Genomic DNA, 25394 nt, shown 5'->3' on the forward strand with positions numbered 1-25394 from the left:
TCTGGGAGAAGCCTTGGAGCCCCACCTGGGGGAAGAGAGGACGCAGAACCCCCAGCAGACGGTCCCCACTCTTACAGGACTCGCCTCCTGGAGGCCCGGCCTGTACAGGGATTCAGGAAACTCCAGCTCTGTGCCAGAATCTGGACTAGGGGCAGCACGTGTCACTGGGAACACAGCACAGACCTGGGTCCCAAAGGGCTCCCAACAACGTGACAGCAGCGACACTGCACGAAAGGTCACAGGGAGCTCCGGAGCGAGAGGGGGGCCCAGGCTGACCCCGGAAGGAGTCAGAGAGGGCTCCGTGGAGGAAGTGAAAGAGAAGCTGGAGGGCGTGGGAGAGGACTCCAGGAAGAAGGCTGGCTGTGGAATGGGCCCCACGGTGCCAGCACCTCGCCAGGGGCGCTGAGAGGGCCGCGACGGGGGGATGAGCAGAGGAGGGCACTGCCTTGGTCAACCGTGAAGCCCGCGTGGTGGTGGGCCCTCCCCCGGAGTCGCTGGCTTCCTGCGGGTTTGCCTGTGACCACAACTATTTTAACAAGGTTCCCAGTGTAACCCTGAGACCAAATGACCTATTTTAGGCTCTCTGGCAGCATACCCTGAGCAGCAGCTTTGGCTTCCAGGGGGAAAAGTCAGAAGAGCCCTGGGACAGCCCAGCTGGCTCCAGCCTGGGAGACTTTCCCTGGAAAGTCTCTTGGAGAAGGAGTGTGATCGGACAGAGGCTAGAAGAGGCCTGAGCAGCCAGCATGCCAGCACCGTGGCTCCCAGGGCCAAGAAGCGGGGGCGGCGGCAGACCAAGGATGTCCTGGGAGGCCCCTGGGCAGGGAAGGGACAGAAGCTTCCTTCACAAATGGGCCACGTCTAGACCAGAGCCCCAGGACACCTGGACAAGAGCGTATCCACGGCACTGCACGAGAGTTCTGCGGGCACCTTGTCACGGGGGGGTTTTGCACAGTCCCGGGGGGGGGGGGGGGGGGGGGGGGGGAGCGCGCAGAGAACCAGCACATTCAAAGGCACCTCGGGTGAAGGGCCCAGGATTAAAAGGCAGCGAAAAACTCCAAATGTTTTCTGCACCTTCCTGAAATACATTAATTGCCTAAATCACCCGTGTTCCTCAGATAAAACGCAGTCCTGCTTAAAAACGCACATGACCTTAAAGCCACTCCGAGAATTCACCTTAAAATAAATGATGACAAGGAAAAGCTACGTGCAAGGACAGTTGCTTGGCGCTTGGCACACCGGTGCCCGCCCTGACAGCCTGCAGCCCAGCGCCGGCCTAACCCTCTCTGGGCCTGTTCTATCCTCTCCAAGGTGGGGCCGTGACGGCACCTGCTTCCCAGGATGATCTCGGGGACTCACAGGGTCACACTGTGTGCTACGTGGCAAGGAAGCCAGGGAACGCAGGAGGAGCTCAACAGGTGTTTGCTGTTACTGTAATTAATGGCAAAATGAGAAAGAACTCTCCAACGGGGGGGGCGCCTGGGTGGCTCAGGCATTAAGCGTCTGCCTTCGGCTCAGGTCATGATCCCAGGGTCCTGGGATCAAGTCCTGTGTCAGGCTCCCTGCTCAGTGAGGAGCCTGCTTCTCCCTCTCCCTCTGCTGCTCCCCCTGCTTGTGCTCTCTCTCTGTCTGTAACAAATAAATAAATAAAAAATCTTAAAAAAAAAGAAATGTCCAACGGGAAAGGACTGGTCAACGAATTATGGCACAGCCAGGGGGCCACATGTTATGCGATCGCGAAAATGTTTTCTTGAAAATTGTTTTAAGGGGCGCCTGGATGGCTCAGTTGGTTGAGAGGCTGCCTTCGGCTCAGGTCATGATCCCAGGGTCCTGGGATCGAGCCCCACTTCGGGATCCCTGCTCAGCAGGGAGCCTGCTTCTCCCTCTGCCTCTTCTGCTCCCCCTGCTTGTGCTCTCTCTCTCTCTCTCTCTCTCTGTCAAATAAATAAATAAAATCTTTAAAAAAAAGAAAAAGAAAATTGTTTTAAAATACTATAAAATTATTGGGGTGCCTGGGTGGCTCAGTCAGTTAAGCGTCTGCCTTTGGCCTCAGGTCGTGATCCCAGGGTCTTGGGTTCAAGCCCTGCATCGGGCTCCCTGCTCAGTGAGGAGTCTGCTTCTCCTTCTCCCTCTGCCCCTCTCCCCCGCTCATACTCACTATCTCAAATAAGTAGATAAAATCTTTAAGAAAATACTATAAAATTACCATAAATAAAACACAGATGTTAAAATGGATATTAAAATATTTATACTGTATGGTCCCAAATTTATAATGTAAATACAAGCCTATTTTTTTATTTTTTATTTTATTTTTTTTTAAGATTTTATTTATTTGAGAGACAGAGAATGAGAGATAGAGAGCACGAGAGGGAGGAGGGTCAGAGGGAGAAGCAGACTCCCTGCTGAGCAGGGAGCCCAATGTGGGACTCGATCCCAGGACTCCAGGATCATGACCTGAGCCGAAGGCAGTCGCTTAACCAACTGAGTCACCCAGGCGCCCCAATACAAGCCTATTTTTTTTAAAGATTTTATTTATTTATTTGACAGAGAGACACAGTGAGAACAGGAACACAAGCAGGGGGAGTGGGAGAGGGAGAAGCAGGTTCTCCGCTGAGCAGGGAGCCCGACGCGGGGCTCGATCCCAGGACTTGGGATCCTAACCTGAGCCGAAGGCAGACGCTTAATGACTGAGCCACCCAGGCGCCCCCAAGCCTATTTTATTTTAAACATTTTATTTATTTATTTGAAGGAAGGAAGGGAGGGAGGGAGGGAGGGAGGAAGGAAGGAAGGAAGGAAGGAAGGAAGGAAGGAAGGAAGGAAGAGCATGAGCAAGTGCACAGCATGGGGAGAAGCAGACTCCCCACCGAGCAAAGAGCCCAATGTGGGACTCGATCCCAGGACCCCAGGACCATGACCTGAGCCCAAGGCAGATGCTTAACGACTGAGCCACCCCAGGTGCCCCAATACAAGCCTATTTTTAAAAGGGTGACGGGAACTTGAGCAGGAGGTAATAGTGCTTGCAGCCGTGTGGTCGGATTCAATCCGTCCAGCTTTTCTGCTACTTCTCCCTTTCCCCGCTTTCAACAATGACTGTGCGTTATTTTATAACCAGGAAAAAAGATCAATATGTGTTATGGAGAGAGTAGCACCAGCAATAAGAAAGGAATGAACTCAGCATTCTGGCGAGCCTGCTTTTTGGAAGCTACAGCTCTCGACCCCTGTGTTTCCAGCTGGCTTTCTCACCAAGGCGACCTTCCCAGAGAGGTATTGATCTCCTTTGGCTCAGAGTCAGTCCTGCCTGGCCGGCAGCTCTGCTTGACCACCTTGGGGGAGCAGGAGACAGTGCTCAGAGAACTGGCCCCACATTCTTGCCTTTCTGGGGGACAGTGGGCCCTCAGACCCACAGCCTGGTCCATTCATTTGTACAAGCATGCCCTGGGCCTCATGGGGGCCCAGCCCCAGAAATACAAAAGGGGGGAAGCCACAGTCCCAAGCTGAAGGGGCTCAGAGTTGCTCAAGAGATGGACCAGGAGACAGGGTGAGGAGAAGCACAGCTGGGGTACATGTGTGTGATGCTAACCACAGGAGGCCTGGCCCAGCCTGCGAGAGGCAGGGGAAGGCTGGGGGTCAGGGCTGAGCTCCCAGCAGCCCAGAGGCAAATGCAGAGGCACAAAGACCAGCCTGAGACAGGAGCTGAAAGCCATTCGCTATGGCTGTTTACGGTGCATGAGGCCACCGTGTCAGGGGATCTTGCTGATCACATGAGGGGCTGGATTTCAGCCGCAAGGCAGTGGGGAGCCACTGAAAGATTTTAAGTTGGGGAAAGACCTGCTGAGGTAGGGGTAGGAAGTGCGTGGGAGGGGGCAAGGTGAGAAGGCAAGATGCCAGGAACTGCTTGCAGGGATCAAGACAAAAATGAGTATGAGCTCTGAACAAAATGAGGGTTCAAACCAAGGTGGAGAAGACAGAGCAGATTTGAGGAGCATTAAGGGAGAAGAATTACAAGGACTTGGTAACTCAATGGACACTTGGGACTTCAAAGAGAAGTCCCTGGCACACTGGTTATTTGGTGATATATCCGTCACTGAGAATACAGGCGAAAGAATAGATTCGTGGGGGTAGAGCATGAATCCGGATCTGAGTGTGGGTTGTCTGTGGCAAGATGATCAGGAGGGAGTTGCATGTAAAGTTCTTGGGGCTCAGGAGAGGGTCTGGGCTGAGGGTATATACTTGGAGGGTGTCGGCCAGAGCCTGTGAGACCCCCAGTGGGGAGGTGTGACAGAAGGGAGGGCAGAATGTGGAAAGCACCAGTGGGGTGTGGGAAAAGGAGCACTTACAGACAGTGAGCGGAGAGGGGCAGAAGATGAGCTGGGGGAGATGGAGAGACAGGGAGAGGTGCATCACAGAAGACGACGGAGGGGAACGAGGGCTTCCAAAAGGAGGCTAGCATGGGAGGTCTCAGACCAGCAGAGGCCAGCACTGGTTAGGGGGTCCCTACAGTGCGGGCCCACACAGCACGGTCTCCGGCACCTGCCCGGACCCAGCAGATACTGTACACACTTTCACAGTTCACCAAGGGAAGACCAGGAGGGCGGGAGGCCCGGGCGTGGGGCAAGGGATGCCCAGCCCACTCTCCTCCCTGGGGCTAGGGAGGGCCAGCAGGGCTCCCAGTACCAGACCTCTCCAGCCCCAGAGGGGAAGCGTGTGTGAGTCTACGATGGTAGACCAATGCCAAGCTCTGTCCTGTTGGTGGGTGGCCTCAGACCCCCACTGAGGGGAACTCAAGGAGTCTGTTCTGTCTCTTGCAGAGACTAGCGCTGGGCATTTGCTGAGACACAGTGCCACCTTGTGGCAGGAGGTGCTCACACCAGATTTCTGCCAGACTGTCAAGCCCACTGTCACCTTGACTGCTCCTAGGCCTTTATTTGGGGGGCGGGGGGGGGGAGGGGCCTCTTATGCTGGGATCCCATGCACTGGAAGCAATGATCCGGGACTTTTACCATTTGGACAGCACCTGAGCCCCTGCCAGCAGCATCCCTGTGGCATCAGCTAAGGTCGGCCCTGCCAACAGATAAGGTGGACAGGCTAGAATGTTAGCCAAGACCCATTTGGCCCCCCAGTGTGGGCAGAGACGCAGGGTCCTGCTCCCGGGGTTGTGCCCCCACGACGGGAGAGACTGTACCGACTGCTGTTGTGTTGTGCATCTGTCTGCAGTGTCCTTAGGCACACAAAAATAATGCTACCCTCCTAAAGCTCTTCCAGGCACAGCTGCCCATTCGCCCCCAACAGTCCACAGGAATCCTCAGGACTTCCTGCAGCAGCGTGTCTTCCTGTGCAGTTCAGCTCAGGGGAGTCCGTGGGGACCCAGGGCAGCAGGCAGGGGGCCCTGACAGCAGAGAATCACCCCAGACATCAGCTGGGCCCTGGTGCAGCTCCAGAAGTCTGCTCCCTGGGGAGATGGCTCTGAGGCCAGCCTGGCTGTCCCTTGGACACCCCACAACTAGGAGGGCCTAGATTCTGGGGTCACACCCACATGCCCATGGCTCACTCCTGACTGCTCAGCAGTTTCAGGCCAGGTGAGGCTATCATGACCTTAACTCCACACAGTTCATTTTTATTCTCAACTGCTGGCTTACCTAGGTGAGATAGAGAGTTCTCTCAATGCTTTTTTAAACTTCCCCTTATTACAGAAGAAATGCATGTGCAATGTTAAAAAATTAGTTTTCAGGTGGGAGGGATGGGGTGGCTGGGTGATAGGCATTGGGGAGGGTATGTGCTACGGTGAGCGCTGTGAATTGTGCAAGACTGTTGAATCACAGATCTGTACTTCTGAAACAAATAATGCAACATATGTTAAGAAAAAAGAAAAAGAAGAAGATAGCAGGAGGGGAAGAATGAGGGGAGTAAGTCGGAGTGGGAGACGAACCATGAGAGACGATGGACTCTGAGAAACAAACTGAGGGTTCTAGAGGGGAGGGGGGTGGGGGGATGGGTTAGCCTGGTGATGGGTATTAAAGAGGGCACGTTCTGCGTGGAGCACTGGGTGTTATGCACAAACAATGAATCATGGAACACTACATCAAAAACTAATGATGTAATGTATGGTGATGAACACAACAATAAAAAAATTTAAAAAAAATTAGTTTTCAAAAAACGTGTGACTTGGAAAGTTAAAGTCCCTTACATAGTTCTACTCTCTATTAAAATTTCCTATTAACAGCCTGGTCTATGTTCTTCCAGCTTTCTTTCCCCATACACATACATGTGTGAGTGTGTGTGTGTTGGGGGGGTGCTTTCTACAATGACATACAGTTCTACAACTTACTATGATTTTTTTTTCCTTGAAGTGCATCCTCCTAGAGGCATCCTTATCACCCAGCCCCAATTCTGGTTAATTCAGTGACTTAAAGTTGGGGTGGGAGAAAAGGCAATGTCCTAAGGACCCAGGAGCTTTGAGGGTTTCAGGGAGATATGGTTCAGGAGCCTGGGGGGTATGGGTGGGCCCGTGCTGGAAACCCAGATCAGCCGTGGGTGAGAAAGAAACAAACCCCAGGAGGGGCAGACTCCACCCCTGGCCGTTGGTACAGAACAGGCTGTGGCATGAGTGTGACCCAGGCAGACTGTGCTTGGTGAGTGGCTGTGTCGGGAGCTGCCGGAGCCATGGGGACGCCCTGTACGTTTCTGCTGAGTTGGGTGCACAGGCCAGGTGACAGCCAGCGTCAGAGCCGGGGAGCCGGGCCCTGTGCCAGAACTGAGGCCTGTGATCTCCAGGAGAGCAAGGACAGCTTCAAGACAAGCAGCCTCTCGTGCTACACCTGCTCTCCTCCTGGGCCCCACGGATCAGCCACATGCCCCTCGGCGCTCCGCTGCTGGGAGCCAGCTCACATCTGATGCCCCACAGGCCGCACTATTTCACGGCCGATAATGCCAATGAGGCGAAAAAAATAAAAGGAAAGGACTAGATGGAAGAGCCAGTGAGGACACTGTGGGCTCCAGGGTGAGAGTAAGCCTTCCAGAATGGGAGAGCCCGTAAGTGCCCAGCCTCCTGCTACCCCAGGACAGACAGTGACAAGCCCTGCCCTGAGCTGGGCAGCAGATTGTGCATCCTGAGCCCTCTGCTAACGGGCTGTAAGACCAGGGCGATCCCTTACTGCTTCTGAACCCGTTTCCTTGCTTGCGAAGTGCGAGTAATACCCCCAGTACCTCTCTACAAGTAAATGAAATGATGTGTGTCCGGCACCCAGCAGGTGCCTGCTAGACAATAAATACCTGAGTGTTACCTGCTACCATTATTATGATCAGGTGAGGGCACCCAAAATGGAAATGAGTCCCCAGGGCAGACAGAGACCTCAGGGACACACACAGAGCCCTTGGGGCCTCTCGCCTGGGTGGAGCCAGGAACACACAAGCCCCTGCACAGCCGTGCCCAGGACAGGTCCTAGCCCATGAGGGTGGTTTCACGCTCTCCCTGCACCAGGTGCTGGGTTGGCGGGGGTCAAGCCAAAGACTGAGGAAATGCAAAAACCCAGAGCCTCTGCAGTCACAGGGGCTCCCAGATGCCTCGATTTCTTGGCTCCTCCGGGCCTAGAAAGGGGGGATCCCACCATTACCTGAGGGGTTCCTCGGCTCCCATCTGGGGAAGGAGATGGGCCCAGGCTTGGGGCTCAGCTTTGTGGATGGGCGGCAGCTACAGCCCCTCCTCATGGGCCCCAGGAGCTAAGTTTTCCCCAAGAACCACAACTTAGCGCCTCTGGGAAGGGCGTGGCTGGGCAGCCTGGCCGGGACTCACCCTGGTCGATGGAGTGCTGGGGGAGCTGGCTGAGCTGGCTGTTGACTACCCCCGCATAGGTGCGCAGGAACTCCTCCTCACTGGCCGTCAGCTGCAAGGGGGAGACAGCCACGGGTGAGGGGCGGCACGCACGGGCTCCCCGAAGGTACCTCCTCCTATCCCGGGGTCCCTGTTCCCGAGTCCTGACCCTTCAGTTCGAGCGAGCACCCCCTGCCCCCACCCCGAAGCCTGGCCCATGGCCGCCCAGGCCCTGCCGCTCGGATCAGATCTGAGACTGGGTTCCGTGCAGCCCGGGGCCTGCGCAGGGAGCCCATCCCTTTCTGAATCATGCTGTCCTCTTAGGGACCATCCTGCCCAGCGCCCCCTGGACAGCTCCTGCGGAGACAGGAGGAGAGTAAGGTCAGGGCCTGTAGGGGCTCACACCGCCCCCCCCCCCCCGGCCCACGCTCGGCACAGGGATGGGAAGGCCACCCCAGCAGTCCTCCCCCGAACTGGACGGGCAGGGCTCTGGGTGACAAGAATGGGCCACAGAGCCAAACCACAAGCCCCACATCCCCCTTCCCAGAGCAGGGCTGTCACAGGAGGTGGCTATGGATCGCTGTTCCGCCCCCATCAGGCACCCTCCCTGGGGGATCTGTTGCTCGGCACCCCGAAGGCACTCACATTTGACCCCATCTTCCTCAGCATGAGCAGCACTCGGACCTTCTGCTGAATGTACATCTCCTCCGGACTCTTCCCGGGAGCCCCCTCGCGGTTCATTCCCTGGCCAGCCCTGGGGACTCCTGCAGGGCGAGGAGAGGCACTGAAGCGGGGGTCAGGACGACACACCAGACACAGACCGGGTACTCGGCAGGAGTTGTCAGGCAGCCCGCAGGGCTTCAGGGTCCCGCTGCTGAGAGCCCAGAGCAGGTGGCAAGTTGCCTGTTCCTGCCTCACCCCTGCTGGCCCCAGCCCGCCAGACTGAGCGGCTCGGTCCTGGAGCAGGCGCTGGGGGCTGGCACCCTCTGTGAGGAGCTGCTGGGCCCAGGGCACTGAGCTGACCCAGAACTTCTGGCCAGTTTGACCTTCCAGCCACCCCCTCAGCAACAACCCTGCGATGAGCCACCGGAGATGTGCTGAATGAAGCCCAAAGTGTCCCAGGTTTTCAAAGCATGCAACTTCCACAAGGAGCAGAAGTGACATGACCAGAGGCAGCCAGCCGGCGCCTCTGGCTGGAGAAACCGAGAGATCGGGGCCCAGCCCCGAACACAAGGGTGGCCCCTCTCCGCAAAAGCCCCTGATGAATTCAAGAGGCTGGCGCCTGGGCTGGGTTCCAAGGAGTCCCTCGATGGGGACAGGCAAGCCGGGGCTGTGGGGCACAGATACCCACCTGAGCTCACGGCCGTCACCCTCACGCGCCCACCCCCCGTCAGAGGGGAGCGCCCTGCAGGCAGCAGCTGCGTCCGGGGACAGCAGGGACCCGACCTGCAGAAAGGTCCCAGGAGAAAAGTCCCAGGGCTTCCCCTCTCTAGGAGGAGCTGGCGGAGAGGAAGCCGGGCGTGGAGGGGTTTGGGTTACACACTTGTAACCCCTGGATGAGTCAGAAATAACGCAGCAGCTGGTGGGGGTGGAGCCTCGGCAGCCCTGGTGCCAAGGAGCTGCGCTGGGAGGACCGAGGGAACCTGGCTTGCGAGCCAAGGACACTCCTCACGCCGTCCATCCTTCAGGGGCCAGCAAGCCCTGGACCAGCAGGCTCTCCCAGGCCGGCCTGCTCTCTGTGCAGAAGGCAGACTCAGAAATGTGCCAGAGCCCTGGGCAGTGCCTCCCTGGAGGTCCCCGTCAACTGCTCAGTTCCCATAAGCTCACACGGGCTCTGGCCCAAAAGTCCCCACGAGGGGCTAAAAAGCTGGCAAGCTGGGGCTTACTTAGAGCTGTATACTTGATGTAGCATGTCTCCTTCTGGGGCCTTCCTTCCCCCCACATCCTTCCCCCCACCCAGGCTCCCTATTGTACTGTCTTCTCACCTGTCACCTCCTTTGGGCTCAGAAAAAAGCCTAATGAACACCGATAACCAGGAAAAGGGGTAAGCCACCTCCAGAGGGCCACTGATGGAAGGCAGCCCCGCCATCCCCAGTGTAGCGGACAAACCCTAACTCCCTAGCCAGCTGAGTGGGAAAGCCCAGTTGTGGGACATCACTTCTCACATGGACCCCTCCTCCCTTCCTTCCACTCCACTGTCCCACACAAGGACCCACGAGGCCTGCATCGGCGGCCCTGCCTCCTTCTCACACCTCCCCTTGCACCCTGCCCTCCTAACCCGAGTCTATTTCTAGAACATACCAAGAAACTCTTTCCCCCAGCAGCCTTTGCACTGGGTATCCCCCTGAGCCCGGGCTGGCTTCTTTTCATCCTTCAATGTGCTTAAAGACGCCTTCCCAGGGAACCTCTCCTGACAGCGTAACTGAAGCAGGTTCTGTGCCCCCCCCCCCGCGCCAACCCCTCTGGGTCACATAGCCCAGTCCCAATTTTCTGAGAGGGTCTTGCTGGAGTACTTGCTTATCGTCTCTCCCCTGCCCGACTAGAAGGCCAGGGCCCACTTAGCTCACCCCGTCCTCCATAGCCCAGCACCCTGCCTGGTACTTAACAGATACCACCCGGCTGGCTGGCTGGCAAATCAGGATGGCCTGTGGTGTCTAAGCTTCTCCCTCTCTACAATATCCATGTTGATTTAGGGGCAAATGTCACTGTGTTGACACTGACCAGAGTACCTAGTCTCCATAACGCAAACTGAGCCTTGACAAAGGGCTCCCATTCGAGCAACTGGAGTGCCTTGGGCTCTCCTGTTCTCCAGAGGACTTCTAAAACACTCCACAAAGCCTTCAAACTGGGAGTCAGGGCTTCGGGGAGTAAAAATCTTCCACCCCCAACCTGTGTCCAAGGGCTGATGGTCAGTTTGCTCTCTCTTTGTGAAAGGCAGCATTGAAGACCGGTGACCTGCCACTAGGTGTCACCACACACAAAAAAACCAGAGTTCCAGCAAGATTCCCCGCCTACCCTCACCCCAACTCCCCAACAGGCCCATCTGGTTCAAGCCCTTACTCTGATCCTATGTCACAAACCACACCCCAGTCCCAGGTCCCACAGCAAGATCTACTCATCATTCAGGGGCCGGCCCTACTCAGGCAAAGATACATATCTAGTTTTGCTACGCATACCAGGACCTAGGGGTCCTGGCTTCCCCGTGGTTGGGGACCCCTTCCTCACTGTCCTTTCCTGACCAGCCAAGCTTCCTCCAATAGAGAGGTAGGCTCGGAACCTGCAGAAATGTGTGAGTGTGACCATGAGCCTGAGTGTGTGTGAATCATTTTACATGGTCCATTTTTACAGAATTTTGCTCTGTCCCAAAATCCTGGCATCCTGTACAAATGGATGTCATTCCATTGTCTTCCACTGGAGCCTCACTGTCCGGAGGGAGCCCCCACACTCAAACTGTGATTACTGCAGGGGGGGGGGCGGTTCGCCACCCAGCCATGGGCCTAGGGTGTCATGGGGCCTGAATGGATCTTTGGGGCCAGGTTACTCCCACCTCAGCTTCCTTGGCAGAGACAGGCTTGCTTTGAGGCAGACTCGTCATTTCTAAAAATTCTGGTTCTCTAGTATTCTTCGAGCTCTACTTCGAGTCGCTTTTGTCCTGCTGCCTGACAAGGGGAAACACCCAGGGCTGGATCTGGGGCAGAACGTAGGAGCCACGAGGGCACGTGGCTGCCCAGTAGAGGACATCATGGCTGGTTTACATGGTTCTGTCCTAAACAGAGTCTGCATCAGGGGGTCGATGTGAAGAAAATTAATAACTGAAGAGAGTAAATCATGACCAACCCAAACAACAGACACTGCAGTCGCTGATATGCTACCAGTCTATTAAAGCATGTTTGGGTTTGGTGCCTATCCCAGCAAACATGCTATTAAATTTTCCTCACCATTCTGACAAGTATCAGATTAACTTCTTTTGGGAAAATCCGTATTCTCCCCTGTAGGGATGAAGAACTGGGCTCCAGTGAGATGTGTCTGAATCACCTAAGTCCAAACTGCAACTAATCTGGACATGGTAGTTGTGCAGACTTGAGCCATGAGAGGCAAAGGTAACAGTGCTTCTCAGTTATGGTCTCCCAGCTGGTCCGGAAGCATCCCGTCATCTACAGTGGCGGCATTACCATTCTAAGTCCTGAGAAAATGCCTCAGTGTTAACGGCCCAAGTCAGAGACAAACCTGCGCCCTCTGCTTGCTACCACTGTGGGAGCTAACTAGGGAAAAATGTAGACGAGCCAGAAAATGAAAACAGAAACAGGAAACCATCAACTACCCAAATGAATGGTGAGGGCAGGGCCCATGGCTACAGATGCTGCTGGAGATAGCCACGTGTTATACAAAAAGTGGGGAGGAGTCCAGAAACTTACATCTGCAAATGGGACAAGTGCAACTGGGGAAACCAAGGGACGTACATTCCATGCGCACACACAGACGTACTCCCTACCACACCCCCATGCTCCTGTTGGTTCTGAGCCCGCATCTCTGTGGGAGGGAGGTTCACTGGGACGGGGATCCCAACCGCCAGGAGGGATCCAAAGTGACAAAGTGGCCCATGGCCTAAGAGGCCACACTGCATTCCGTGGGAGACACCGAGGCCACAGGTGAGACAGCATGCTCCTGCCCTGCCCTGCAGGGATCTAGCCTCTCCCAGAACTCGGTCTCCAGCTTTGAAGCAGTGGCTGTCACTTTAGAAGAACCGTGGCGCAGGAGGAACCCCAGAGCTGGACCACCGAGTGTCCCCTGCAGCAATCAGGCCCATTCCGATAAAGAGCTTTGAAAGCCGGCCTCCTCTGGACAGGCATAAGCGGCCCTGAATGCAAACACAGCCACCTGCGCGCATTCTTATTTATACACTTGAAGCTCATGCTGTTTGAATACCCACATTTATAAAACTGGAATTTACATTTATACCCGGGGTGGTCTCACACCTGCGTGGAAAACAGTGAGTCACCTCAGGCCGGGGCCAGACAGCCAGAGCACCCTTGACACACACAACCCACCTCTGCTCCGTGGGTCCTAGCACTTGTCTTTTGTTCTATCCATTTTTTTAAAAAGTTGTGATATCTTTTAAATGCTCACATTAAAAAAGGTACATTTACATGTATGCAATGTAAAACAACATCATATAATTGTGATTCACAGAACTGACACAAAATATTAATCCAGAGACTACACACATCTTAGCCTTAAGAAATGAGCCACGCCACGGCACTGACGAGAAGGGCCCACAGCGGCAGGAGAAATGAGCAGTAGCGGGCTTGGTGGAAGAAGGAAGCGAGAGGAGCTCCCTTCCACTCGAGCCCCGCAGCCCAGACCCAAGACCCGCTCCCCAGCACTACCCTATGGCCTGCCACCAGAAGTCCTTCCCCTGGGGTCCTTACCTGCCTCTGGAAATTAACTTCAGGCAAACAGCTGCTCAACTGTGATGGGCGGGCTGTGGCCGGGGAGAAATAGGAAGGTGGGGCCCTGTGGAAACACAGAACACGGGTCATGGGAGGAGCCGGGAGGGCCCGTGGGGCTGCCGGAGTCGAAGCTGGAGCTCATGCCCCACGCTGATGGACCCACCACACTGGCGGGAAGCTCCTGGCAGCAGGCTCTGCCACGATCCGGAAATACTTGTGTGTCTGGCCAGCCCGGGGAACCTGCACCAACATCTCTGGGATCAGGTGCTGACTGCAGCTACACTCGCCTGTCACTTCTGGCTGAAGCAGGTCACCGCACACCCTCCTGCCTCAGGTTAGTCACCAAGTCCAGCTGAGAGCTGCCCTCAGAGATGTAGCCCCAGAGGTGAGTCACTCCAGGCAGCTGATGCGCAGTCCTGCACCTGCACAAGAAGGCATCCTACCCACCACACAGAACCTGAGCCAGGCACGGGCACCACGGTTCTCTACCTGCTCTGCACTCAGACATGTGTTTCTGTCTGTCCTATGCCTAGTGAACAACCGTAGCTGGACATGTAAGCATAAACTAACCGCCCCCCCCCCCCTCATGCACATAGAACATAGCTGCAGGTCATTTACAACCTACCGGCCTGCCTGCATGTCTCCCGGCCCCTAACACATCTCTTACAGGGATCAAAGAACACTGTCTTCTCTTTTGCCCCTGCCGCATAGCCTCATCGTTGAGGTCCCGTGCAGGTTACTCTGGCAGGAGCACAGGCGGAGGCAGGTGGGGAGCACCAGGGAGCGGTGCCCACTGCACCAGGCCAGCCACCTCCTCCACTGTGTGCACTGATCTCGGTTCCAACCGGCGGACTCCCAACTCTCAGCCCTGCTGTGAGGACAGAGGTCTGAGGATGACACTTTGAGAAACCTGTCCTGCGGGAGATGTGGGACCAAGGACAGCTGGGAAACCCCTCTTCCACTGTCTTTCAGCAAAGAAAGATGCTCACTCGCGGTGAGGGGGCCCCCTAAAGAAAATGTGTTTCCCGGAGAGTGAGATTTCAAAAGCTTGAACCCTCCGGGGCTCTGGTCTGTGTATCTCTTCAAGCAGCAAGGGCCCTCGGATGGAGGAACTGTCACCCACCCCCGCCACTCCCTCTGTCCTCAGACTGCCCCTATGGGGACACTCTCTCCACCTTCAGACTGCGGGAACAGCCACCCCTACGGGAACAGGCATCTTTAGCAATTAATTGCTCTTTTATTCCTCTAGATATCAAAGCACCAAAATACCAAGGCTCCCTGGGGAAACTTCCACCGAAGTCCCCACATTCCTTCAAAATGAGATGAGAAGAGACAGGCTTCTCCCACTTCTGAGGGTTTTAATTTCTTCAACTACCACAAGAGCCAATTAGCCTCCTACTGTCTACAGGACTGAGGTCCTTCCAAGAAGCAGAGAGTAGCTTTGCATTAGTGACTTTAAGGGGAAGGCATCCAAAGGCCACAGTTCCTGATGAGACTGTCCGGGGATTTGCGACCAGCTGTTCTAGTTGGCATTTTATGATCAGCTCAATGTCCCCATTTTACAGAGAAAACTGAGGCTCAAAAGTCCTGGGGGCCCCTGAGCCAGTGGAAGGCAGTAAGCATGCTGCAGGGGCTGGAACGTTTTCAGTTCTGCTTTGTTGCCGATCAGCTGTGCACCCTGAGGTTGGTCACTGCCCTTTGGGCCCTTCATTTTGCCCTCTGTAAAAAGGAAATCATGACCTCTACCATGTCTTCCCTCATTGGATACAATGAGATCAGGGTAGGCTTCATGAGCTGAGGCCTAGAAGGCCCCATCCTTGGTTTAGAGCTCTACTATCACAGTCTTGAAACGCTTCATCATTTTTGAACAAGGGGCCCTGCATGGGGCCCCGCAAATTATAAAGCTGGTCCAGAATGAGAAAAAGAATGTCAAGGTGCCTCTCAAGCTGCCACGGGCCCTGGAACCTGAAGTAGACGTGACACAGACTCAAGAAGGATTCACTAAAACCTTTCTTGGGGTACACAGCCCTGTGTCAGGCTCAGGGAACAGGAGATACAAAGGTGGGGCTGTGACACCTCCTTCCAGGAAGCGACCATGATGCTGAGGAAATCACACTACACACAGCAAACGGAAAACAATACAAACAGCAACGACGAGCCAAAGACGGAGCTCGGGCTAAGACACAAACACCACCAGAGTGTCAGATGCGAGGACCGCGCCGTGCCTCCCCCCTCCCCCAGAGCAGCTCCACAGCAGCAGGGAAAGGCCAGGGCCTGCGCCCAAGGGAGTAAGTGGCAGGATAAGGAATGTGCGAAGCTCTGCGAGAACACAGAGGAGGAGCTCCGGGGAGAGGAAACTGGAGCTAGGTCTTGAAGGATGAATAGGAGTTTGCTGGCAGAGAGGAAGAAGAGGGGCACTGGAGGCACAGGGATGTTCTCTGAACGATTACTGAGCGTCTATTACATGCCAGGCCCTGTGCTAGGCACCGAAGATAGACAGCTGAGCAAAACAGCCGTAGTCTGCCTATGATGAGGGGCTCCCAGCGAGTCACACCCAGGTATGCGCACCCACAGACATTGGGGTAAGTGCAGACACAAAGGTAAGAGCAAGGTGCCCTGAGGACACGCAGCTGGGAGCCTGACCCAGCCCTGCGGGAAGGCATCCAGAGAAGATTTAGTCTTTGGAAAACCTGGAGGAAGAAGGTGTCGGGTGAGAGGTGTCAAGGTGAGCCCCCCAGGGGTCTCAGAGAGGGGTGAGGAGAGGCGCTGAAAAAGGGGGTCCTCAGGTAAGGTCTGAGCTTCACAAGACCACTGTGGCGGCAGCGGGAAGAAGACTCTGGGGCAGAGCTGGAGGGGAAGCTCCCGCCGGACCAGGAGGGAGCCAGGGCCTGGGCTGGGGGGTGGCAGGGAAGGGACGGTGAAGGGGAGGGTGGGGGCACGCTGGCAGGTGGGTAAGAGCATGGACTGGCAGGGTGGCTGCAGGCAGGCGCATGGGAGGCCTGCTGGTAAGGGCCCTGGGGATAGGCTGAAGAGCTAGGGCTGGACTCCCTGGGCCACGGAGAAGCCCACGGGGGCTGGCAAGTAGGGCAGAACCCCTTCAGATAAAGTCATTCCTACAGTGGACATCTGCAAAGTGCTCCGGAGACAGAGTCAAAACGTGGTGAGCAGCCAGATCTGGGACATGCTGCCCTGGATGGGATGGGGAGGACGGAGCAACATGCGTGAAGGTGAAGATGTGGCAACCTGGTGACCCCATTACCAGCCAGGTGGCCGTGGGGAAGTCATTCAATCAACAAATGTATTCAGCACCTACTACGTATTGGGATATATCAGCAAAAAAAGTCAAAAATCCCTACATACTCTGGTGAGAGGGGAGAGCAGACAAAACAAAATAAAAATCAACCAATGGGAAATAATATAGCGTGGATGGAAGAAGGTGACCAACAAGCTCTAGGATAAAAGCCAAGCTGGGGGAGGGGATCAGGAAGGTGGGGTGGCCGGGTGGGCCTTCCTGAGCCAAGCCTGGAACGGGGTGACGGAGTGAGCCGCGGGAGCCCAGAGCAGAGCTGGACGGAGGCCCCCAGGGTGGGGTGTGCTGGAGGAAGAGCAAGAAAAGCCATAGGAAGGGAACATGCACGGGGACAAGGGGCCCAGGGCACTGAGGCCTCTGGGAAACCTGACCTGGACCTGTAAGAAGGGGCAGCAAGCAGAGGTATAGCCTGGCCTGACTTGGGTGTTGGCAGGTCCACCCTGACTCAGACACAGAGAGGAGGTGGGGGGCTGAGAGCAGAAGCAGGGGGAGGGCATGGTAGGAATCCAGGAAAAAGGAGTGGACGGGACATCAGGAGGGCCAGTGGGCGCGGCACGCAGTGGGGGCAGGTACGTGGGGTGGGGACTGCCAGGCCTGGGGGCTGAGCAACTGAAGGCAGCACTCCTATCAACCAAGATGGGAGAGATGCAGGTGGAACAGTTTTGGAAAAGGACCAGGGGTTGAATTTCAGACAGCTTAGAGCCTTCCCATCAATAAGGCTCAGTTTCCTTATCTGTAGAATGGGGATGATTATGGCACCTGCCTATCAGGGCTGTGAAAATGAGACAACAGAGAGAGAGCACGAGGCGTAGTACATGGCACACAGCAAACGCTCAATAAACACTAGTTACTCTAATGATAAGATCACAAGGTGATGATAGATAATGCAAGTGATATTTTTGTTATAGAATGGGGGGGGTGGTGGGAATAAGACTAAACAGTAAGAATTCAAAGGCTTAACATACCCAGCTTCCTTTCCTCCCTTTTCCCTCCCAGTTTACCCATCGGCCCCCAACTGGCTCAAAGGAATGATAAGGGTGAAGAGTTATGGGGTCGGGGGGAGGGCAGGACCCCACCTCCATGTTCCACATACCGCCCTGAATCACTGGGGGTGCTTTAAAGCAGAGTTTCCCAACCTTGGCACAATGGAGAATTTAGAATTCTTTGTTGTGAGGACAGTCCTGGGCGTCGTAGGATATTTAGCAGCAACCCTGGGCTCTATCCACTAGGTGCCAGGAGCAGCTCCTCCCTGGTTGTGACAACCAAAAATGTCTCCAGACATTGCCATTGTGTCCCCTGGGAGGCAAAATCACCCCAGGTTGAGAACTCCTCTAAAGAAATAGTTGACACACATTCTAACTATTGGCCAAGTACTATGCTCACCTCTTCAGGTACATGAATCATTCAGGCTTCAGAGCAAACATCTTTGTAAGGTTCAACAAATGAGGACATGGAGATGCAGAGATCACCCAGTGATCACTCGGCCAGTCCGTCCTACTCTGCACTGAGGCAGGATTCAAACTCAGATTGTCCAAGTTCTGAACCACTATGCAACACTGCTATCCGGGAATATGTGTAAATGGATAGAAAGCACTTAGGGCCAAGGAGAGGGAGGCGGGCCCGAGCCCGGTCTGCGGCTCTGTATCAGGTGGCAGCTCAGACCCTCAGCAACATCAAAACTAGGGCACTGGAGAGAATTTCCACAAGCTCTGCTCTCGGTAATTAAGCTGCAACCTCCTGGACTCTGGGGCCTCATGAGCAACTGCCTTAATTAATAAATTCCACACTGAAGCCTCCTCAATCCAGAGCCAGGCTCAGCATTCTCGAACCATGTTCCACCAGCATGAGCAAAACAGGTCTAATGGCAGCTCTGGCGAGTCAGGGAGTCTGCAGGACGCGGCATCATTCTTCCCGGGATGAGCTGGAGATAAGGAGTTCCTCCTGAGGTCCCCAACCCAAGTTCCCAAACCTGATCCAAAGCTCCTTCCTGCTCTGTGAAGCCAGGCTATGTGGCAGAACAATGATAATTACTGCTGTTGCTGGAGCATTCTCCAAGGGACAGGCACACTGTCAGTCACATTCATCACATTTGTCTCATTTAATTTTAGTCCTTGCAACAAGCCTGCAAGGTAAGAATTATTCCCATTTGATAGATAAGACAACTGCGACTCGGGGATGCTAAGTAACCTGCCCAAGGCCAAGGAGTTAAAAAGTGACAGGGCCCGGATTTGAATGCATGAGTTCCCTCCATCCTATCAAGCGCCTCCTGGCTCAGAAGTTGAGAAGCGTCAGCCATTTTAACTGAAATTAAAATAAAAATCCACTGCAGAGAAAAAAAAAAAAAAAGGCCAGAGCCCCAAACACCTGCCAGTCAGAAAATAAGATAATACAGCATAACAATTGAACACAGTGAATAGTCCTTGATGGGATCCGGGGAGAGACAGAGGGGGAAGGAGTCATAAAGGCCGTTATTGGGCAATTAGGGAAGGTTTACTAGGGAGTATTGATTAGATAATGGTATTGTATCAATGTTGTGTGTGTTGACTGTGATTTTATCCTGGGTGCTCTGGAAAACACCCTGGTCCTTAAGCGATTCGGGCTGGAGTACGTAAGGGTGAAACACCTCAATGCTTGCAACTTACTCCCAAGTGGTTCAGGGGGAAAAAGAAAGTGTGTGTGCCTAAGGGTGTGTGAGCATGCACAGAGGGTGCGTGAACAACTATGGCAAAAGGTGAACACTGGTGACACTAGGTAAAGGTCATAGTTCACTACTATTTCAACTTTTCTGCAGATCTGAAATCAAAATGAAAAGTCGGGAAAACATTGAAAAGCCACTGGGAAATGGTCAAGCAAGGCAGTAGGAGGGGCCTGCCCTTGCTCTGGGGTGTGTGTGTGTGTGTGTGTGTGTATGTGAGGAGCTGTGTGTAGTCCAACCTGAAGGCCCTGCTGCAGTGGGGAGCAGCTCTGAGGCCCGAACACAGATAAGCCCTGCTCCTCTCTAGCTGCAGGTTCGTGGGCACAGGAGTGAGTCCAAACTCTTGGACTTTTCACCCCGCCAAACACCTCCCACCTCAGAGCTATAACCTGCCCTTCATGGCAATGCGGCCGGCGCATCCTGTTCCAGGCGTGAACCGCTCTGATGAAGGCCCTTGGGTGAAGGTTCTCGTGGCATTAAAATCAAATTCATGGGACCTGATTCAAAACAACCCAACAGCAAGCAGAGCGCGGCCGCCCTGCCCGGCTGTCCTGACAACCGTGGGGAAGGCAGCCACACAGAAGAGCGTGGTTAGGCTGGGAAGGGGGCGCCTGGAAGCATCGGGAGGGAGGGCCTCCAGGATAAGACTCCCCCTCAGAGCAAGGCCCACAGGCACATGGCACCCGAGGGCACGTAGCATAAACCAAAGGGCTCTAGGGGGCGCGGGGGGGGGGCAGCTCAATCAGTTAAGAGGCGATTTGATTTCGGCTCAGGGTCCAGGGATGGAGCCCCGTGTCGGGCTTCTCGCTCAGTGAGGAGTCTGCCTGAGATTCTCTCCCTCTCCCTCTCCCTCTGCTCCTCCCCTACTCTCTCCTCAAAATAATAAATCTTTAAACAATAACAACAAAGGGCTGCAGGACAGGCACAGACTTGCCCAGAGAGGGCTCCCCAGGACCTGCATGCTGGAGAGGAGGCGAGAAGAAAGGGCACCTGCCCCACATCCCGCCTTGGGCAGGGGCAGGTAGTAGGACCAGCTGTCCACCACGTCCCTGCGCGGCAGGGGTGCTCAGTCGGGGGCATCTGGCGATGTCTGAGACATTTCTGGTCGTTGTAATGGGGAGGATGCTAGTGGGCAGGGGCCAGGGATGTTGCCGAGGGCCCTGGGATGCCCGTGGTATCCCTCAGTTACCTCTGGTAACCTCAGAGTTACCAGCTGCATGGGGCTCCTTCGACACCTCTGGGGCTTATAGCAGCTGCAGGCCCCTCGGCCTAGAATGCCCTTTCCTACTTGCTGTTCTCTGCTCTGTAGCACCTTCCCAGGGCTGCCCTGAGCCCTGGGTTCACACCTGCCCAAATTTCCCGCCTCAAGACACCGCCTGACATCCCCCCCTGCTCCGGGGTGTCTGCATATCTCCTCCCACCTCCAAGCTGCAAGCTATCTGCGGGCAGGCCCCAGGCAGCCTTATTCTCAGAGACATTAAAATGAACCCACACATCTCATTAAATCTAATTCTTCTCTCACTCATAGAGGGAGCTGATACACTGGAGGGGGGGTAGGGAACAGTGCCGCCAGTCACATCTTGGGCTCTGTTATGTGAATGAACAGATTCGGGGAACCTGAGTCACCTGGGAACCACAAAGGAGCCCCCAGCCCCAATGCTGTCCCCACAGGGAATCTGAGACATCGAGGACTAGAAGGGGCCTGTATGTTTGGACTATATAATGTTGATGTGGTTGCATTGATATAAGGCATCTGTTTAGCACTTCTGGCTTAAAAAAATTTTTTTCCTATGATTTTGACCTGACTGATAAAAAGAAGTTACTCGGATATTGCTGTCTCTTCAAGTCCTGATTGGGGTGAAACCCCTCTTTTTACAGCTAAGAAAGAGTACCTGGCAGGCCTGCTGTGACAGCGTCTCAGGGCGGTTCAGCTGAGAACAATGCAAACAGGAAGGGAATGTGGAGGGGCCGGAGGAAGTTTCCCCAGCTGCACAGGGACACTCCTGATCCCGGGCTAAGTTTCGAGGCTGTGGTTCTGACCGAGGGACACACAGGTGGTGGTGGTGTTCTCTCAGCACAACAGGGGAATGAGGACAGAAGGAAAAAAGCATCTTTTGACCTAATTTTAAAATATTCTTTTTTCTTCCCAGAGAACAGCTGGAGCCCTGAAACCCGGCCAAGCCAGAGCCGGAGACCTGAAGTCAGGAACCAGTGCGCCTACAAAACCCGGCTCCGGATCTTCCTCTGATTCAGTCTGATTCACGACCCTCGGCCTCTGGCAGGTTCCAAGGAGTGGGTAATGCAGACTCCAGAGCAGACTCCTGTCTATTTATAAGTGAATGGAGGTTGGAACCTCCTGCTCTCAAATGGGTGCAAGCGTACTCTGTCCCCCGCCCTGGGCAGGAGGTCTATCAGGCTGGATGACCCTCACCACAGGCTGAGCACCTGGCAGCATCCGAAGCCACCCCGTGCAAGTTGATGACAGAAGGACCCTTTTTCTCTCTTGTAAACTAGATTGACATCTGAGATGCCCCCCAGTTTGCTGACGCCCCTGCTCCCCTCCACCAAGGGAAAACTCACTTTGCATCAATGGTCAGTGTTCTGAGGGAAAGAGCTGAAGTCCACTGCAGGCCTGGTGGGAAGGAGCCTGGCCAGGAGGTTTCACAGGCCTGTGTCACCTCCAGAGAAGGAGGCGAGAATGGTAATCTCAACCCATGGAAGTCCTGTCAACCCCACAGCCCACAGCTATGTCAATTCTTGCAGGTCACCATTTAACATTTTTAATTAAATTGAGAAATTTAAAATATTTTTTTTTTTTTAAGAGGAAGGGGAAAGACTATTTATTCAGTGCTATTTATTTCTCAGGAGCTGCATGAGGTCCCTTCACTCAGAAGCCTATGGACGCGTTCATGCCACCCTCGTAATGGCAGGCCCGAGCATGGCACCGGCCCAGCCCTCCCCGCCCCTCCCCGCACTGGCCTCTCCAGCTCTTCTTCCTCTGCCTCAGCTCTCCCTCCATCCCTTCCCTCCATTAAAGTTCTCGTATAATTGGTTCAAGTAAATAAGCTTCCTGAATGGGTTCACTGCATCCCCTCAGAATCCCAGGGCCAGGAAGGCCTCCAACTTCCTGTTGTGAGAATTAGGTCATTAAATCAATGGGGTCGCCTGCTGGGGAGAGGGCTCAGTTCCCCCAGAGGCAGCAGGCTGGCCGCTTCCTGGCCTCCAGAGCCCGCAGGTCCTTACCGCTCAGCTCTGGGGATGACCGTCCTTGGGATCTGGCCGGGAGGCTCGAGGCGTGGCCTCCTGGGTGAAAATTCTTCATATAGACCCTTAAGAAAATAAGTTTTAGGGGGCGCCTGGGCGGCTCGGTCGGTGGAGCGTCTGCCTTCAGCTCAGGTCATGATCCCAGGGTCTTGGGATCAAGCCCTGCATGGGACTCCCTGCCTGGCGGGGAGCCTGTTTCCCCCCCTCCCCTCCCTCTGTGTGCTTGCTCTCTCTTTCGCTCTCTCTCTCAAATAAATAAAATTTTAAAAAATCTTAAAAAAAAAAAGAAGAAGAAGTTTTAGGATTACCGCCTCCTCTCTCCTGTAAGCTTTCAACATATAGGCGTGCGTCAATTTGCATAAAACATAGGTATGTTTGTTTACCTCAAAACCATACGCGTACCATTGCTGCAAATTGCAAGGATCCATTCTACCCCCACGGCCCGTCGGCCCCCCAGTTTGTTTGGATAACTGCTTCTGCTCTGTGACACAAGCAGTAGCCTCCCCTCTCCTTGCCCTCCAGCTACCTCTGAACAAAAATATAATCTGAGGAAGGAGGAAACCTCCCCCTAAGAGGCTGTGAAGACTCAGTTTCTAAATGTTTAACAAGCTGATAATCAAAAACAAAAATGTTTCGAACAAAGACAACTCCAGAATCCATATGCGTTTATTCCATTAGCTTGAGATAGGTGGGGGAAGGGGAGTAACATGGAGATGAGGACTCCCCGATGGGGGCCACAAAGCTCTAGCCTGAGGACAAATGTGGTGGCGCCTGGAGAGGTGAGGGACGGTCAGGGAAAACACAGCACCTAACACAGCAGGAATCCAGCCACGGTCACCTAGAGGGTCACCTAGAGGGTCTGCTCGGGGCCACGACCACCAGAGAAGCTCAGAACAGTGGACCGAAATGGACTGGAGGCTGCTGGGGCCCGAGCGGGGGCTGAGAAAGAAACTGTCCCCATGCCCAATGGGTGTAGGCATAAACACCCAGACCAGGCACACCCAGATAATCCAGTTCAGCAGCCAAATCCCCATCATCCGTTTGTAATGACATCCTTCATTCCCAAAGCCACGAAACCATTAGTCACCAAGCCACGGACGGGGAGCAGAAGCTCCCAGCAAAACTGGCTTGTTACCACTCCCCTGGCAAAAAGGCTCCTGGTTTTCCAGGCCAGCTACCCACCCAAGACCATCACGTTTCATAAAATGAGACGCAGGAGTCTTTTACCATATCCACATAACGCAAGTGGAGCCTGACCTCTTGCAAAAACTCTCAGTTGAGAAGAAAAAGCTTCTATCAAGGTTCGCAGAGAGAGAGGTTAATGACACTACATACTAGTTTGAGGGTATTCTCACCGCCTGAGGCTTTTGGTCTCAGAGACCTAAACTTCCTTGCAAATTTACTTGGAGCACATAATGCAATATAGGAACAAAACAAGAATACCAGCACCAATGCGCACCGGTTCTTACCTGCTTCTAGAAAAGCACGTAAGTCTACCAGAAAGATATGAGGTCATAAAAATTTCCATCTCCAAAAAAAGAATAACCCACCCAAAAAAGAGGTTCCTTTTTTTTTTTTTTTTTTAAGATTTTGTTTATTTATTTGATAGAGAGAGAGCAAGAGCAGGAACGACAAGCAGGGGGAGTGGGAGAGGGAGAAGCAGGTTTCCCGCCGAGCAAGGAGCCTGATGCGGGGCTCGATCCCAGGACCCCGGTGACCTGAGCCAAAGGCAGACGCTCAACAACTGAGCCACCCAGGCGCCCCAAAAAAAGAGGTTCCTAAGAGAAAGGGAAATAGACCACTGTGCACGCTGTAAGAGAAGGGGAAAGAAGCCAGAAATCCAGGACGGTAACCCAGGTGCGCCAGGCAAAGCCAAGAGAACCAGACCAAAATAGATTCCAGATGGAACAAAGTTGGGTTTTTTTTTTCTCCTCATCTTTTTATTGTGACAAATGTCAAAGCCATGGAAAAGCTGAAAGACTGGTACAGGGAACATCCCAATACCTGCCCCTAGAGTCAGCGCTCGCGAACATTTTGCCACATTCGTCTCATGTCTCTCCATGTTGTGGGCATATGGGGGTGTGTACCCTGCTTTTCTTCCTGAGCCATTTGAAAGTAAGCTGTAGACGTCACAATACTTTGCTAAATGTCTCACCGCTGTCTCCTAAGGCCATCCTCCCACATAGAATCAGGACACTATTTGCACCCCCAAGGAATTTCATATTGACCCAGTAGTATTCTGTGATGCACACCCATGCCCCAGTTTCCAAGCCCTGCTGTGTGACCGTCACTGGTTTTCTTTAATTTTTTTTAAGATTTTATTTATTTATTTATTTTTAAAAGATTTTATTTATTTATTTGACAGAGAGAGACACAGCAAGAGAGGGAACACAAGCAGGGGGGAGTGGGAGAGGGAGAAGCAGGCCTCCTGCTGAGCAGGGAGCCTGATGCGGGGCTCAATCCCAGGATCCTGGGATCATGACCTGAGCCGAAGGCAGACGCTTAACAACTGAGCCACCCAGGCGCCCCTTAAGATTTTATTTTTAAGTAATCCTGATACCCAGCATGCAGCTTGAACTCATGACCACGAGATCAAGAGTCACACACTCCAGAGGCCAGGCACTCTGGCCATCACTGGTTTTCAATCCAGGATCCAATGGAGGATCTCAAGTGCATTCAATCCCCATGCTCTTTCACCTCCCTTAGCCTGGAATGGTTCACCAGCTTTTCTTTGTCTATCACGACATGAACATTTTTTAGAGTCCAGGAACGTAGTCTTTAGGACATCCCACAACCTAGATTTGCCTAACTGTTCCCTAGAATTAAGAATAAGACTAACTGTTTGGCAAGAAGCTATCACAGCTGTTGCCA

General features: G+C 54.1%; 1 protein-coding gene across 2 annotated transcripts in view; it reads right to left on the reverse strand.

Annotated features, from left to right (window-relative positions):
- The window catches only part of CTNNBIP1 (catenin beta interacting protein 1), a 50754-nt gene that overhangs the window by 14040 nt on the left and 11320 nt on the right, over positions 1–25394 (reverse strand). For both annotated transcript variants that reach the window (XM_027579745.2, XM_027579736.2), the window contains 3 exons: positions 13234–13318; positions 8450–8568; positions 7787–7877 (listed from right to left, as the gene is read on the reverse strand). In XM_027579745.2, coding sequence (XP_027435546.1) covers positions 7787–7877; positions 8450–8545 — 187 coding nt within the window. In that variant the 5' untranslated portion in view covers positions 8546–8568; positions 13234–13318. The remainder of the gene's footprint in view (positions 1–7786; positions 7878–8449; positions 8569–13233; positions 13319–25394) is intronic.

The sequence above is a fragment of the Zalophus californianus genome, chromosome 4 (assembly GCF_009762305.2).
Source record: "Zalophus californianus isolate mZalCal1 chromosome 4, mZalCal1.pri.v2, whole genome shotgun sequence".
NCBI lineage: Eukaryota > Metazoa > Chordata > Mammalia > Carnivora > Otariidae > Zalophus > Zalophus californianus.